General features: G+C 48.1%; 1 protein-coding gene across 1 annotated transcript; it reads left to right on the top strand.

Annotated features, from left to right (window-relative positions):
* The first annotated feature begins 2,606 nt into the window (after positions 1-2,606).
* Prkrip1 (PRKR interacting protein 1) lies at positions 2,607-16,896 on the top strand. Its single transcript, XM_055606620.1, has 6 exons — positions 2,607-2,757; positions 3,674-3,752; positions 6,472-6,572; positions 8,661-8,746; positions 10,573-10,640; positions 16,508-16,896. Exons 1-6 carry the CDS (start codon positions 2,632-2,634, stop codon positions 16,603-16,605), a joined length of 558 nt encoding a protein of 185 aa, XP_055462595.1. The 5' UTR covers positions 2,607-2,631; the 3' UTR covers positions 16,606-16,896.
* Positions 16,897-17,531: the final 635 nt, after the last annotated feature.

Genomic DNA, 17,531 nt, shown 5'->3' on the forward strand with positions numbered 1-17,531 from the left:
TTAACAGTCTAGGCAGCAAGCCCTTTTATCCACTAAGCCGTTTTGCCGGTGCCTCCTTTTCTTTGTAAAGCTGTTTTGTTTGTCTCTCTTTCTCTCTTTCCTTCAAGAGCTTCATTTGAAGGCTCCTACCAGCCAAAACTGCAACAATCTAGACTAAAGGGAACAATGACAGCAATAAGTGAAATATCAAATGTGCTTCAGTCTAATGAAAAGAACACTATCAGACATACCCCTAGGGATCCACTGCAAACCTCCCGACCAGCACTCAGTGCTGTCCAAGGCATTACAATCAAGGAGGATCTGAGAAACCATCACAGATAAGAACTAAAGGATGTGGCAATGAGCTCTCAAGCAGCATCTCGATGTCACAGCAGTCAGAACATGCCCATCAGAGTGCACCTAGAGTAGGGGCACCAGCGTGGCTTGCCCACTGTGGTCCATGTGTAAACGCCATGGCTTGAAGCTTTAGAACATACGAGGGTCTGTTCTGCCCATTCTCCTCCTGTTTTCTTTGCAGTTCTGGGAATGGAATCCAGGGCCTTGCATGTGGTACATAAGCACTCTGCCTCTGAGCCACACCCCAGCCCCTCACTGGGGGATTCTAGGCAGGTATGCTGGTAGAGGCTGGGTGTGTGGCTCAGTGGTAGAGCACCTGCATAACATCTGGGACTCTGGGTTCCACCCCTGGTAGTGACAAAAACAAACACACACACACACACACACACACACACACACACTCACTCACATGCCCCCTCACAGCTCCAATAATAGAGCAGAGATGTACCATCCTGGCCCCATGTCATCATGCCCCAACCACAGGTGAACTTCTGCTTTCTTCAGTTTTGACCTGTCCCTGGGGAGAGACCTGCATAAAGCTCAATGACCAGAGGGACATCAAAGATGTGTAAATGGCTGTGCTTGCCCCTGGGACACTGAGAAAGGAAAGGTGAAGGCAGCTGCAAGGGAGGAAGATGAACCCAGAATATAAAGTTTAGCCAAGGTGTGGGATTACCTAGTGATATTAGTAGAGAGTGAATGAGAACACAGGTCAGGCAGACTGGGGTGCTGACTTAGCAGGTCAGCTGAGTTCAGTTCTAAGCACCCATGACAGGAAGCTCGCAACTGCCTGTAAGTCCAGCTTCAGGGAATCCGACACCTGTGGCCTCTGCTGGCACGTGCACTAATGTATGTATTTTCACACACACATGCACAGGGAGACACATAATAATGGGAACAATCTCTATGTATTTATATTTAAAGTTTTATGTGTATAGATGTTTTGCCTGCACATATGTTTATGGGTCAGAAAAGGACATCACATCCCCTGGAACTGAATATAGATGCTTGGAACTGAACCTGGGTCCTCTGGAAGAGCAGTTTATGTTCTTAACTGCTGAGCTGCCTCTCCAGCCCCTGATCAGTTTTAAGCACTTATTCCACTGATGGTTCCATCCTTCATTTCTTGGGATCCAGAGCAGATCCCAGGTCTTCTCTAGGCATTTTCCCTGCTGGCTGATAAGAGCCATTGATACTTGTGGATGGACCGCTTTACACCTGGGCACAAAGTTGTGGATGGGAGCGTCTTGATACATCTGAAATGTTCATCCGCAGTCACCTCCACAAGGGGGCTCCCTCCCGCCACTCCCCTCTACTCCTCATAGCCTTTTATTTTTAAGACAGGGTCTCTGGTAGACCAGGCTGGCCTGAAGCCCACTTTGCAGCTAAGGTTGGCCTTAAATTCCTAATCCCTCTGCCTCTATTTCCCAAGTGCTGGGACTACAGGTGTGCACCAACACACCTCGGTCCCTTGTTCACTGGGGTTCGTGTCCCAGTTTCCAGCCAGGAAGATAAGGCATTGTAGATGGCCTTCCGGGGCCAGCGGGTCTTGGTGGCATTTTGCTGCCCTCTGGTGGCATCGTGTAGTACTCTAGGTCTAAATCCTGTGAGACTACAGAAGTGAAGAAATGGTGGGCTGGCACCAAGGAGCACAATCTCTTCTGCCTTGAGGGGGCATCTAAACAGCCTTGCCAGGATCTCATCCCATCCACCATGGCTTTTGTCATGCCATCAAAAATCTGAGGACAGACCCCTGGATCTGAGTGTCCCGTGGGTGTCAGTTCTTTCTCTGTTTAATTAGGATTGTTTTTGTGCTGTGAGTTCGAGGCCAGCCTGAGCTACTTTTAAAAAATATCACTTGGAAAATAAGTAAGTAAGTAAATAAATAAAAGTAGAGGAGAGGAGCTCTCCAAGACAAAGCACAGGAACAAGTGAAGCCGGAAGAGACGTGCTGGGAGCCACAAGCAAGCTGCCCGAGGCCCTTGGGGACCTGAGAGGTCACCTGGGGCCAGGCCACTCATCATGAAAGGCCGCCTCTTCCCGTTGGGACGTGAGAGTCAAGCAGCCCTGATTTGTTTTGAAACAGGAAATGAAATTAAGGTGCTATGATCACAGGCCACCATGAACAGTCAGCAGGCAGTTTAGCCTTGCGGCACCGCCTCCTACCAACGTTGAGAGAGTGCGCACGCGCCGCCAGAGCGCTCGGCAGGGAGTGCCGGCGCACGGCTGGCACGCCCCTCTGTCGTCATCAAGACGCGCGGCCGCCGCCGCTCGCAAGGAAGTACGAAAGCTGGAATGGCGAGTCCTGCTGCCACCTCTGTGAGACCGCCCAGGCCCAAGAAAGAGCCGCAGACGCTCGTCATCCCCAAGAATGCGGCCGAGGAGCAGAAGCTCAAGCTGGAGCGGCTCATGAAGAACCCGGTGAGTGGGAGTGGGCTCTGCGGCCCGCCCATCTGCCAGACTCGGGAATGCTACACTCAGTACCCCTAGAGCAAGCCTGAGACGGAGCAGGCTGCCCCGTAGAGAGTGAGCTTCGCGCCTGCCCTTGTCCTCCAGAGCAGCTGTATGAAGGCGTTCTGCAGCCTTTCGTACTCTCCTTTTTAAGATTGTTCCTTTTTGCCGTGTTATTGTGGCGTTGCACATTCTATCCACGCTACTTACTGAATCAGCTCTGTAGTATAGGCAGTTCTCAAATTTGGGCTCCTCTTGCCTTATCTCCTCAACGAGTTGGGGATAACAGCCCCGTGCTGCTATTCCAGTTTGCCCTGCAGCCCCTTCCGTTTTAACTTTAATATGAACCAAAGCGGTAGAAGCTGGGCTTGGTGCACACCTGCGATCCCAGTACTGTGGTGGCTGACACAGAAGTTGGCTGTAAATTCGAGGCCAGCCTGGTCTACATAGTTTCAGACCAGTAACCCAGTGAGATCTATCTCAGAAGCCAACAAAAGGACAGAATCCGATGCCTTAGCAAAAGTGTTTAACTCCTCTAAATAGCACCTATTGGCCTTCACGTTTTTGGTATTGGCCAACAAATTTGAAACACGTCATTCTTTACCTCCCAACCAGGCCTCGTAAAAACAGGTGACAAGGTCTCATACCTTTGATAAAAGAGGTTGGCTCTCCTCTCACTGACTGAGATTCCAGACTTCTGTAGCATAAGAGAGCTGTGGCCCATGTCAGACCCCATGGTATATAGGATGAAGTAAGCCCAGGGCAGAGGAAGAACATTCCGTCAGCTCCAGGTTTGAGAAACCTGCTTATTTGTGTTAAGTCGTAAGAGATGTAACTTCCTCATTGACCTTATGTTTACAGACACTTTTCTGTTTAACTGTTGCAGGACAAAGCAGTTCCAATTCCAGAGAAAATGAATGAATGGGCTCCTCGACCTCCTCCAGAATTTGTCCGAGATGTCATGGGTATCATCTGTTATCTGGGGGGGGGGGGGGGGGGAGTGTAAATAATTTTTTAAGGGGAAATATAAAACATGATTGTTGGTGCATGTTGGTTACATCTTTGATAGGAAGAATTTTTGTCTTTACAGTAGAGGAGTGCTGTGTCTTATGGTTGGCACTAGAGAATGTCTTCCCATTTATTCTTAGGTAGTTTTGTTTCTTGTGGTTAGACCATTTTTTTCAGAGGCTTAAAAAGTGGGTAAAGGTCTACATGGTCAGGCAAACAAACTAACCAGGGAAGATCTTCCAGGTTTCCTCTATGCTAGCACGTTGTTTGGTTTTTGAGATAGGCCTCACTATGTGGGCCAGGCTGTGCTTGAACTCGTAATACTCCTGCCTTTGCCTCCTAACTGCTGGCATCACACACTTTCACCATTGTCCTAGTTAGTGTTTCTAACGATGAAACACCATGACCGAAAAATGAGGAGGAAAGAATTTATTGGGCTTATACTTCCATATCTGCTGTTCATCACTAAAGGAAGTTAGGACAGGAACTGAAGCAGGGCAGGAGGCAGGAACTGATGCAGAGGCCATGAAGAGGTGCTCCGTACTGGCTTGTTCCCTGTAGTGTGCTCAGGTTGCTTTCTTACAGAACACAGGACCACTAGCCCAGGATAGCACCTCTCTATCAATCACTAATTAAGAAAATGCCTTACACCCAGATCTTATGGAGGCATTTTCTCAATTGAGGTTCCTTTGAAATGATTCTGGCTTGTGTCAAGTTGACATAAAACTAGACAGCACAACCACTGTGCCTGGTTTTCTCATTCTTTGTAATGAAGAGTTAGGCTTTTTAAAGATTTGCGTATTTGTGTGTGCTTGTGCACATGCACACACGCACGTCACGGTACCCTGTGGAGGTCAGGATGACTTTGAGGAGTCAGTTTTCTCCTTCCACCATGTAGGTTCCAGGATGGAATTCAGTTTGTCAGGCTTGGCAGCAAGTGCCTTTACCTGCTGAGCTGTCTCACCAGCCTCCAGTTGTAATTTTCTCTCAGTGAAAACATGTTTGTTATGTAGTGGACTAAGGAGAAGCAAATAGTTCAGAGATAGAGAGCTGGGCTGCTAAGGTGCTTAGTAGGTAAAGGTGCTTGCCAAATGGTGAGAGAACCAACTCCTGAAAGTTGTCTGTGACCTCAACTTCATGTTGTCCTACCATTTCCTGCCCCATAAATAAACAAATGTTAAATGTAAACATTTTATAAGGGTTGGGTGTGTATACAATGTGTGCACTTGAATACAAGCTTTCAAAGGTTGGGCAAGTGGCTCTCTTTTGGTTTGAGGCCTTCTTGATCCACATAGAGGGTTCCAGGCCAGCTAGGACTACATGTGAGTACCTCTTTCAATAAAAGTTAGGGGCTGGAAAGGTGAGTGAGCAGTTAAGAGTGTGTACTTGCAGAGATCCCTAGTCTGATCCCCAGCACCCATATTGGGCAGCTCACAGGTGCCAGTCACTCCAGCTCTGGAGGATCAACACCCTCTTCTGGATTTATGGGTACGCCATGGACGCCTGCACCTGTGTGCACAAACCCACAGGCAGACACACATGTACACATAACTTAATTTTTTTTTTTTAAGGAGCCACCTTCTTGGTGGTGGTACACACCTTTAACCCTAGCACTCAGGAGGCACAGGCAGATGTGTATGAGTTTGAGGCCAGCGTGGCCTATAGAGTGAGTTCTAGTTAGATAAATAAGTAAATAGAGCCACCTGATATTCCATCATTCTACATGAAACATTCTGATGCAACCTTCGGAATCTCTTTATAGTCAAAACATTTGTTTTAAGAAAAACTGTTTCAAGTGAATAAAGTATAATTAATAAAAATTAAAAGAAAAAAAAACCTTTCTATATAGTTATTTTATTCTATATAGTTATTTTAGGTAGTTTTTAACCTACTTTTCACTTACAGTATTACAAGAAGGTATTTTTTTTAAAGATTTATTTATTTACTATGTACACAGTGTTCTGCCCGCTTGTACTGTCCTGCACACCAGAAGAGGGCACTAGATACCATTATAAATGATTGTGAGCCACCGTGTGGTTGCTGGGAATTGAACTCAGGACCTTTGGAAGAGCAGCCAGTACTCTTAACCTTTGAGCCATCACTCCAGCCCACAAAAGGTTTTTTTCAACTTTTAGGAATCTAGCACATCACTTGTGATATCATGGAGGGATGCTGACAGTCCTTTGTAGATGGCTGTTAACCAAACCACAGTCTGCTCCCCCCTTACTGTCACAAAGCATTTGTTTGGTTTTGTTCTGAGTCAAGGTTTGCTGTGTAGCTCCAGATGGCCCTGAGCTTTCAGTCCTCCGGTCTCACCCTCTGAATGCTGGGACTATAGACACACCACCACTGAGTGGGGTTCTCAGTGACTTCATGGCTGGTGCCCTATAAGTCATCAAATACCCACATGAGCCACACACTGTCCTTGTCACAGTACAAGTGGAAAGGCCCAGCACATACAGTACCTTCAGTTTGTGTTCTTAGCTCTAATCTGCCTGGTTTAAGTGCAGCTTGTTGGTAACTGAAGTCCTCCTCTTTTCTCCCTTCTTCCTCTTTTGTTGTCTTGGAAATTAAACTCAAGGTCTGTGTCCCCCAGGCAAATGCTCGGCTAGTGTGTTCTATCCCTAGACCTAGTAACTGAATTTCATCTAGAACTTTGAACTGTTCTGGCTGTAGGTTCCAGTGCCGGGGCTGGCAGTGGAGAGTTCCATGTGTATAGACATCTACGGCGGAGAGAGTACCAGCGGCAAGACTACATGGATGCCATGGCTGAGAAGGTCAGTGAGCCATGGAACCCAGTGACCCTGCGCCAGACTTGACACTACAGTCTGTTCACTCTAGAACAATGATGTGTATGGAAGGGCACCTCTCTGTAGGCCATTTGCCATGTAATGGGACAGCGAGGGAGGGCTCCACACCATATGGGGTCCCTTCTGACTCCTCTGTTGGGCTGAGTGCCTCATGAAGTTCACTGGTTGGTGTAAATAGTGGTGTGTGTTCACTGTCTGCTCAGAGGACTTGAGTTTCTTGGTGCTTAATTTCTTTGTTTTGGGTGATAAATAGTTTATTATTATTATTATTATTTTTTTCAGAGCTGAGGACTGAACCTAGGGCCTTGTGCTTGCTAGACAAGCACTCTACCACTGAGCTAAATCCCCAACTTCAATAGATGATGATGATGATGGTGATGATTTTAATAAGAGTTTAAGAATTGCTTTAGAAGGGACTGGAGAGATGATTCAGAGGTTAAGAGCACTGGCTGTTCTTCCAAAGGTCCTGAGTTCAATTCCCAGCAACCACATGGTGGCTCACAACCGTCTATAGTGATATCTGGTGCCCTTTCCTGGTGTGAGGTGTGTATGTAAGCAGAATACTATATGAATAATAAATAAAATCTAAAAATATTTAAGAATTACTTTAGAAATTGTGCTTTAAGAACCATTAAGAGTGTCAGGTGCAGCCAGGTGTTGGTGCACACCTTTAATCCAGCTCTTTTGCGAGGCAGAGGCAGGTGGATTTCTATGAGTTCAAGGCCAGCTTGGTCTACGGAGTGAGTTCTAGGACAACCAGGGCCGCATACAGAAACTCTGTCTTAAAAAAAAAAAAAGAGAGAGACTGGCTATGGTGACACAAACTTTAATATCAGCACTTGGGAGCCAGAGGCAGGTGGATCACTGTAAGTTTGAGGCCAGCCTGGTCTAAATCCAGGCCAGGACAGCCAAGACTACACAGAGAAACCCCGTCTCAAAAAAAAAAAAAAAAAAAAGGGCCAGGTGTGGTGTCCCCAGGATTACAGACTGCCTCTTCCATGGATTTTGTGGGTCCTCACACTTGCATGGTGATTCAGTAGTTGTAGGGTTAGGGGGGACTAGAAAAGATCTAGCCCCTCCCTCCAAGGTCCCAGTGACAACCCAGAGTTCTCCCTGGGGAATCAATGAGTTTCTGGGGCTTACAGAACATGGTGAGGGGTTACTGATAGGAGCATGGGTGATTCAAAAGCACTGCATTGGAAAGTCTTCATTCAGTATGAAAGATGGCTTCCCTGTAGCAGCAGAGTTTCTTTCCTGTCTTTCCCAGCTTATGTGCTCTAGCCCCTCCCCAAGACCTCGAGGCTATGTGCAGTTATGGCAGAATTGTATACAGGTGGTTGTGTGGGTGGCTTGATACTCAGATGAGGGTCCTGTGGTCCTCCTGTCCCCTTTTCTGTGAGTGAATGTCATCAGGCCCAGCTGTGGTGATCTTTTACAAGCTGGCACAAGAACTCAAGGACGGCGGCTGTCTGGCTTGGAGGACAGTGCTATGCACACAGGGAGGTGCCTTGCCCACTGAGCCCCTCCACATCCTTACTGCCCTGCTCTAGAATGAACCCTTTAGTCACTTACTCAGTGCATCAGGCCTTACTCCTGGACTGCAGTCCTCTAGCCCTTCCTTCTGCTGAGCTCTGCCTAATGGCTCAGGCACAGGCCGCCAGAGCTTCCCTGCACTCAAAGAGTCTCAAATCATTCTCTCTCATCTCCCTCTTCTTTCCCTTCTCCTGTTCTCCAACCCCCCTGTTCTTTCTCTTGCTTTTCTCCCCTCTAAGCCATTTATTGAATGCAGACACACTAGGGTCCCTCCCTATTTTTTCTTGCAGGCTTTGTCTTGCATAAGTGATGTCTCTGTGAACAGTGTGATTTTGCTATCCGAGGGCTATGTATTGATTACCTGTCCCGCCTGGGGCAATCTTTTAAGGTTAAAGTGGCTCTAGGGACCGGGGTCGTATCTATGACACCCCTAGTGGTGTGCCTGTGGAATTTGAACTCTTATACTTAACCTGTCCAGCCCAGGGTATGTCTGAGTGATGGGGCAGTGGTTTGTTTTTTCAGCAAAAACTGGATGCTGAGTTTCAGAAGAGACTAGAAAAGAATAAAACTGCTGCAGAGGAACAGACTGCAAAGCGCCGGAAAAAGCGGTAAGAGCTTGAGCTTTACCCTGGTGGTCGTTGAGGCCTGCAGGCTGGAAATGAGAAAAGGGATAGTGGATAATGAACCAAGTCCTTGTAGGCCAAAGTTTACTAACAGCCACTATTAGGGTGAAAACCTGTCGTCCCAGCTACTAGGTAGGCCAAGGCAGGTGGATTGTTTGACCAGGAGCCCAAGACCAGCCTGAGGCAAATGACAAGACCCTGTCACAAGAAACAACTGCAAAGCAAAAGACTTGGTGACATGGCTTAGCAGGTAGCTCTGAAGTTCAATCCCCAGCACCTGCATGGTGGTTTTTAAAAATCATCCTCAAGTTGAGTGTAGATCTGAGTTCAAGGACAGCCTGGTCTACAGAGTTTGGTCCAGGACAGCCAGGGCTACACAGAGAAACCCTATCTCAAAAACAAACAAAAAATTAAAATAAAGGTGTCTTTCGACTTCCACACAAGTGCCAGTCTCACACACACATCATACATACCACCCCACACAACAGATGTGTAAATAAAAGGCTCAGTGGCAAATAGCTCCCACTGCTCTTCCAGAGGCCTGGGGTTCAGTGCCCACACCCATGATCGTGGGCAGCTCATAACCACCTGTCACTCTAGCTGCAGAGGCTCTGAGGGTATCAGAAAGAGGGTTCTTCTGGTCTCCATGGACACTGCATTATGTGCACATACCCACATTCGGGCACATAATTAAAAAGTAAAATAAGTCTTTAGAAAAGAAACTCTAAACAGGTAACAAAAGGTTTTAACCTGCAGTGGCTATGGGTAGGCAAGCCCCAAGATGAGGAGCACTCTGAGGAGTGTTTTCTTGTAATACCCTGGAAGCCACTTGGCCCTTGTATTCCTTCAGCCTGTTACAGAGCTCCGAAAGGTAGCAGCCGGAACTTTGGTGACCATGTGGGTTTCTGTGTCTCCCCTCACTCTGCTGTTTGTGTTTGCCTTTTGAGACAGTCTTGCTGTGAAGCTTAGGCTGGCCTTCAACACTTGATCCTCCCTGCCTCAATTTTTCTGCATTTGAACATTGGATTTATGAAATTCTTCTAATGAAATTCCTGTGTGACTTTTTTTCCCCCAAGAGGATGGTGTGAGTGTCAGTGTGTATGTACTTGTGCACTTCTGTATACACAGAAGCTAAAGGAGGGCATTGGATTCCTTGGAGCTGCAGTTACTGGTGTTTGCAGGATTCTTGATGTGTTGCATGGGTTCTGGGATCTGAACTCTGGTCTTCATGATTAATCAGCAAACACTCTGGGCTGCTGGGCCAGTTCTTTAGCCACTTGTTTATTTTTTTTGAGAAAGGGTTTCACTATGTATCCCAAACTGGCCTTGAACTCTTAATTTTTCTGCTTTATCCTCACCAAATGCTGGGAATGTAGATATAAACCACCACACTTGGTCTACTTTTCAGAGTTTGATCTTGACTTACTTCAGTGAAAACAATTGCTAATGATAGGTTAGCAGAATCACTTTTTTAAAAGGTTTTTGTTGTTGTTGTTTTGGGTTTTTTGTTTGCTTTGGCTTTTTGAGACAGGCCTTGGCCTTGGCTGTCCAAGACTTGCTTTGTAGACCAGTCTAGCCTCGAACTCACAGCAATTCCCCTGCCTCTGCCTCCCTGAGTGCTGGTATTTTAAAGTGCATGTATATCTGTATGGTTTGTGCATGTGGATATGAATGCTGGGAACTGAGGATCTTCTGACTGTGGGGCATCTCTCTGGCCCCCATTAGCCCCCGCTACTGTAACGTGTCATTATGAAGATGGCATAAATAGATGTACCACTGAGATGACCACTCTGTATGTCTTCCATGTATAGCCAGAAGCTAAAGGAGAAGAAGTTACTGGCAAAGAAGATGAAACTTGAACAGAAGCAGCAGAAGGAAGGTGAGCTATGTCCATAGTCCTCTCACTGCCTGCCAGTAACTGTCACTGAGGTGACAGTAACCTGTAGCTGTGGAGACTCGTTAACTGCATATGTCAAAAAGCCGCCAGGATGAGCCAGGCATGATGGCACACGCCTTTAATCCCAGCACTCGTGAAGCATAGGCAGGTGGATCTGTGAGTTTAAGGCCAGCCTGGTCTACAGAGTAAATTCAGGATAGCCAGGGCTGTGTAGACAGACCCTGTCTCGGAAAAAAAAAAAAAGAAAAAAAGCCAGACTGCAGACTGGCTTAAGCAGAACGCAGAGCTGCTGCCACACAGTAGGCTGGTGGGGAGCTGAATGGGTGCCTGGCTACCAGCGTTGCCCCATGCCCCATGTCCCGGTGCTCGCACTGCCTGTGCTCCTCAGGTGTGTCCAGTGTCTTCCACTTGCTCTCCGCCTTGCTGCTTTCCTTTTTCTAGGAGGAAGGATTGAAGGGTTATCCCAGCCTTTGGAGCAGAAACCGTTGGTTATGTATGCTTCACATAAACACACGTGTCTGGGCATGTGCGCATATGCCCATGGATGACAGGACAATGTCAGGTTCCTCTTTAAGTTGCTCTCCGCCTTAGGTTTTGTGACAGTCTCTCACTGACTTGGCGAGGCTGGCTAGTTAGCAAGCCCATAGAGCCTCTTGTCTCCTCCATAGAGCTGGGATTGCAAGTACGTGCTGCCATGCCTGCTTTTCCCGTTGGTGCTGAGGAGCCAAGCACAGGTCCTTATGCTATCAAGGCAAGTGCTTTTGCTGACAGATCCCTCTCCTAATCCTCTTGTTTTTTAGTTTCTGAGACAGACTCCATGTAGCTAGCCTGGCTCAGCCTCACTATAGCCAAGGCTACTTCTGAACTGCTCCTGCAGGCTCCACCTCCTGAGCGCAAGCACTGGTTCTTTCCTTCTACCATGTGAGTTCCAGGGATCAGACTTGATCAAGGCTTGACGGCCAGAGCCCTCACTATTGAGCCTTCCTACCAGGCCTATCAGTTTGGTTTTGGTTTTGTTTCATCGTTTGTTGCGTTTTTGTGTTTGGTGTCGAGTCTCATGTAGCCCAGGCTGGCCTTGCACTCTTGACCCTTCTGCCTTACCTCCCAAGTTGTGTGATTACAGACGTGCACTGTATGTCCAGCTTGTGTTTCTAGTTCCCTGCCGTTTCGCAGACCATTTGCTGCTCTGGGGACTCCTGCACACAGGCTGCTTTCACAGTCGGCTTAGCATGTGGGCGCGTCCCTCCATAGATGTTTCTTCACTCTTGCATGTATTTTGTCAAACTGGATGGCAATTTTTCTTTGTTTCTGTTCATTTGGGTAGTTCCCAATCATCCACCTACAGGCTGTCTTTCTCCATAATGTCTCCATTTTGTGGTTGATCACATCTTGTGAATTTTTTTTAGTGACATGCGTTATAGGGACGCTCTAAAAGCTTCCATTAGATTCTAACTTATGCTTTCCACTTCTTCCCTGCAATTTCTACCTTCCCGTTCTTTTGGGGGGAAGTAGGGAGGTGTTGAGACAGGGTTTCTTGTGTAGCCCTGGCTGTCCTGGAAATAGTTCTGTTGACCAGGCTGGCCTTAAATTCACAGAAAGCTGCCTGCTGCTGCCTCCCGAGTGCTGGGCTTAGCGGCATGTGTTATCACCACCCAGCTCATTTTTAAAAATATCTTTTTGTTTCTGTTTTATTTTTAAGACAGGATCTCTATGTAGCCCCAGTTTTCCTGGAACTCATTATATACACCAAGGTGGCTTTGAGCTCACAGACCCACCTGAGTGCTAGGGTTAAAGGAGTGTGCCAGCGCCACCATGCCTCACTGCCTTCCCGTTCATTCCAAGACTAGGCCACTCTTCCATTCTGGAAAGTTTAAACCAGGCGCTGTCTTAGTTTGCTGTAGTGTGATAAAGCACCATGGCCAGAAGCAGCTTGGGTTTACTTCAGCTCACAGCTGTGCTCCAGCAAGAAGGGAAGTCAGGGCTGGAACGCAAGCAGGGAACCAGTGCAGAGGCCACAGAGGAGTGCTTCCTACTGTCTTCTCCGTAGCTTGCTCAGCCTCTTTCTTACACACCCAGGACTTCCTGCCCAGAGTGACAGTGCTCATCAGTCATTAACAAAGAAAATGCCCACAGACCTGCCTGCAAGCCAATCTAACGGAGGCATTTTCTCAGTTGAAGTTCCCTCTTCCTGGATGGCCCTGACCTGTGTCAGGATGACAAAAACAGCACAGCAGCTTAGTTCCAGTGCCTAGTCTGTCTGGGCCTTGATTTTTGTTAATTGCCTTATACCAGTTGAGCTCTCTGGCTCTTCTGATGCCAACTTATTTTCTAGTGTATCCTGGGCTTTTTGAATGGCATCTCGTAAGGCTGTGCTCTTGTTTCTGTTTTTAGTGGTCATTAGCTTGGCTGTGTGCAACAAACAGGTTCTGGCCCTCCTGTGAGCTGTGGTTCTGCCTCCAAGTTACTATGTGCTCTCCAGGGACGACTGAAGAGTGCCACTCAGTGATCAGTCCAGGGCAGCTGTTCTGAGTCCAGCAGCAAAGAGAAGGGCCCGCCTCAGTGTTAGAGCTGCATAGTCAGGGCAGCATGGGCACTAATGGCCTTCATCTCGGCAGAACTGTGAAATGCTGGGAAGAGAAAAGGTTCCTTGTTGTTGCTATGTGCTAGTGAGGGTCTTTCTCTGAACACAGTGGGCCTTGAATTGTGTAGCACAGGGCTATTTTGCTTTTATTTATTCTGATATGTGTATGTACTCACAAGCCACATGTGGAGGTTAGGGCACAGCTTTCAGGAGTTGGTTCTTGCCTTCTGCCTTGCTTCTCTTTCTGCCTCTGCACAGCACCAAGGCTGCTTGAAACAGGTTTAAAGCTGGGTGTACCCCAAGGCCAGCATGGACTACATTAAGACCCTGTGAGCGGCATAGACCAAAGTGAGAGAATAGCTCCATTTGTGTGTTCTACCTGTGCAGTTCTCAGAGCACCAGATTTATAGACACAGTAATGGTTGCACAGATGTAGGACACACGATGGAAAGTGTTTATCGCTTCATTGCAGTTTGGGAAGATGATTGGTCCTCAACATGGTTATGATGACAGTGGAACAGTATTAAGAAAGTACTTGGGCCAGACATGGTAGCACACACATTAATCTCAGCACTAAGGAGGCAACGGCAGGCCCACCTCTGTAAGTTCAAGTCCAGCCTGGTCTACATAGTAAGTTTCAGACCAGCCAGAGGTATATAGTGAGACCTAGCATCACAAAAAAAAAAAAAAAAGATAAACAAAACTTGGGCTGGCCATGATTTCACATGTCTTTAACTCCAGCACTTAGGCTGGAAAAGTGAGCAAGCAAATCTCTGGCTAGCTAAAGCTACATAGAAAGTCCTTGTCTCACTGGGAGGTGGTGATGCATGCATTTAATCCCAGCACTCTGGAGGCAGAGGCAGGTGGATCTCTGTGAGTTCCAGGACAGCCAGGGCTACACAGAAAAACCCTCTCTTGGGTTGGGGGCAACCTTGTCTCAAAAAAAAGAGAAATGTGCTTGAGCTAGGGGTGTAGGTCAGTTGCTAGAGTGCTTGCCCAACATGCAAGGAGCCTGGCTTCCATCCCCAGCACTGCATAAAAACTAGGCTTGGATATGGGCATCCAGTCTCAGCACTCAGGAGGTGACTGCAGGAGGGTCAGAGCTTAAAGTTATCCTGAGAAGTACACTGAACAAACACTGTCATTGGGACAGCACGTGGACCACCTGCGCATATCCAAATACTTGGTTGTGTGCGCTTTCTGTTAGGAGCAGAAGTCAGTCTGCTGCTTGTCGGCAGTGCCGCATGCCTTTCTCCTCGCCTTTTCTGACTATTTTCCATTTTGTGAAAGAGTAGAGATTTTCCAGTTTCCTGGTTGAAATGAATAGAACATAAAATGGAGTGCCCGGTGTGCCACAAGGTGGCCCCAGCACACTCTGGGACCCCTGCTGAACTTCTTTGGTTCTTCTTAAAGAGAAGGTTGGGGGCACGGAAGGGCACCAGCCTAAGGCTGTGTTCAGTGCTGGGTAGTGACTCAGTCAGCATCCTGCAGCGTGGGACTTGAGTGTGAGTGAAAGCCAGTTTGTATCCTTCGGAGTCCCTGAGCTCACCAGTGATGTGTCTGAACCACTGTTTTGCTTCCTTAACACAGCTGCCTTCCAAGGGAACCTGGGGTGACCTTAAGGCTCTGTACTGGGCACAGCTAGAGCTCTCTGCCAGCCTCAGTGCTGGCTGCACCCTGCGCTGGGTTTCTCTTGTCTGGAGGATTCAGCTGCTGGCTAGCACATCAGAAGCAGGCATCTCCTCTTGATCATTACATTAAAATATCTCTTGGCGTTGCCAGATGTCCCGTAATCAGAAGGGCACAGAATTCCCTTTGAGTTAGAGGTGCTCTAGAGGCGCCTAGTGTGTGCTTTGGACCAACATTCTGAGCCACAGGTGTAAATGTAGTGGATTGTTCTTCGTGTCCTGTGATCATGAAGCCACTGTATCCTGGCATGGGAATCTTTAAAGTGGAGTGGATAGTGACCAGTTGATAGTGACCCGTAACCCTTACTGAAAATAGTAGCCAACATGCCGCTGCTCTTTCCTTGCTTTCAGTTTTTCATACATGTGCCCTGTTGATGTTAGCACCACAATAATTTCACACCCACAGCCTTGAGTCACAGGCAGTTCCCCATGACCTTGCAATTCCTTAGTACTGGGGGCGGGGGCTGTTTTGCTCTGGTTTGGGTTAGGGTTTGTTTCATTTTGTTTTGTTTGTTTCCTGTCTGATCCATCTGAGAAAAAACAAAAGCCAAAACCTTGTCATCCTCAGTTGCAGCCAGTGGTAAACTGAAGAAAATCTCTGGAACTGGAGTGCAAGAGCACCCAGCGCTCCGAACTACGCCGTATCTCCAGCCCCGTTACATGGGTTTTTCTAATGCGTAGTATCATGAATACACCGAGAAATTATACAAAGTAGTTTCAATGCCCTAAAAAGTCCCTAGTGAGTCAGCTGGGGCCCCTGTGCTGAGGCTTTCCCCAACCTCTTTCCAGCCAGCTCCCACCCACACCCATGCTCCCAGGACAAAGGAGGGACTGGGGACAAGTTGTCTGTGCTGTTCTCTGGGCCAGCGTAGCTGTGCCGTAGTGCTAGCAGCAGGGTTAGAATATTTAGAAGCTGAAGAGTTGCCCATAGGGTATCAGAAGCAGGTCCCTAGGCCATGTTTGAGGAAAGCTGGGAGGCCAGCATTGGTGTGTGGGCACAGCCCTTTGCTTCATGGGCTTTTGTTGGTACATGGTTTAGAAGATGGTCTTGCCATCTGCAGTGAGAACTTGAGGCTTAGGCAGAGGAGGTTGGCAGCCCAGTGGGAGCTGTGAAACACCTGGTATCTTTCCTGGTGCCCAGTGTAGGTGTGCTGTCGATGGTGGGGACCATGCACTCATCAGGCCTGGTGTGTGGGTGTTGGGTTCTGAGGGGCACAGCCAGGTCTTTTGGGTCAGGCTGGGGTGACCTGAGAGCAGTACATTTTGCTTTTGTGGCAGGTCTTCCAAACAGTAGCGTGGGCACTGGTGGGCACAAAGGCCACCCTTGGCTCCTGTCTGCTTCTGCCCAGAAAGAAGTATGCCCTCAGGTCTCCACCCTCTTTTTGAGACAGGGCTTACTGCCCAGGCTGGCCTCAAACTCACTATGTAGCTAAGGGTAACCCTGAACTTTTTCTCATCCTGCCTCCATTTTGAAAGTGCTGGGATTATAGGTAAAGTGTCTATACCTCTTCCTCATTTAGAATCCCCTCAACTCTCTGTCCAATCTGTCTGCTTATGATTTGAATGTTTTGTGCTTACAGAACCCAGTCAGTGCCAGGAACAGCATGCCAGCAGCTCCGAGGAAGCATCTGGAACAGAGGAGGAGGAAGAGGAGCTCAACATCATCATGGGCCGATGAGTAGTTTGAGCAGTCAGGAACCCAGCTCATTCTGTGACCAGCCTCAGAAAGGAAAAGAGCCTGTGGCCCAGCTGCCAGACTGGCTGTGTTGGGAGAAGGCAGGAGCCTGCCTGCCTGGAGAGCAGAGGGACCATCCTAGACGTTTGCAGATTGCCTGCTGTGTCCTGCCCTCTTGCTGAAGGGAAATGCCTCCCTTTCCCCTGATGCCTGTTCCCTTCTGCTTGAACACCAATGAGCTCTAGGCTAATTTCTGTGAAGAGAATATTTATTTAGTAAAGAGCAGAAAACTTAGAGGTTTTGTCCACATGTGCAAGATGTTAATTACCAAAGCCTCAGAGAAGCGATGAAATGACATAGAGACTGGGATTTGGCAGGTCCTCTCCTGCAGTCATCCTTCCAGACCTACCCAGGCATATGGATTTGGCTCTGGGAAAGGCCTGCACTTTGGGTGCCCAGCCCTGTTCCTTTATGGAACAGAAGCTGAAGAGCTGTACCTGCCCAGCAGTTTCCAGGACAAGTAGGAAACAACAGGGCCTGCAGTAAGGGGCTGGGCAGAAGGAGAGAGGCTCCAAGAGAACAACAGGTGACGAAAGCAGGAGTGTCCCAGAGAGACCTGGGAGATGGAGACAGGTATTAGCCAAAAGCTTTTCTCTCTTTAAGTCAGAGAGGGGCTGGAGAGCTCTGGAAAACCCTGCTGCATAGGGTTGAAGGCAGCCAGTCCTCCCTCTGAGTGACTGTGGTCAGACCTGCTGTGTGGACTGGCCCAGAGCACAGCCAACACCTGCAGAGTATGGAGGACCGGGCATCATGCCAGGTTGAAGGGAGGTGATCCAGGTCTGCCTGGGTCCTCAGAGCCATCAGGCCATTTCCGGTAGGGCCCTGGCTGGTGTCTGGAGTGTGTCTAGCTCCCAGGGGTACCATGCCTT

This window comes from Psammomys obesus, unplaced genomic scaffold, assembly GCF_907164565.1.
Source record: "Psammomys obesus unplaced genomic scaffold, mPsaObe1.curated_primary_1811, whole genome shotgun sequence".
Lineage (NCBI taxonomy): Eukaryota > Metazoa > Chordata > Mammalia > Rodentia > Muridae > Psammomys > Psammomys obesus.

Coding starts and splice junctions, on each gene's coding strand:
- Prkrip1 (XM_055606620.1), top strand. CDS start 2,632: ATGGCGAGTCCTGCTGCCACCTCTGTGAGACCGCCCAGGCCCAAGAAA. Junction 3,753..6,471: donor ATTTGTCCGAGATGTCATGG/GTATCATCTGTT, acceptor TTCTGGCTGTAG/GTTCCAGTGCCGGGGCTGGC. Junction 8,747..10,572: donor GCAAAGCGCCGGAAAAAGCG/GTAAGAGCTTGA, acceptor TTCCATGTATAG/CCAGAAGCTAAAGGAGAAGA.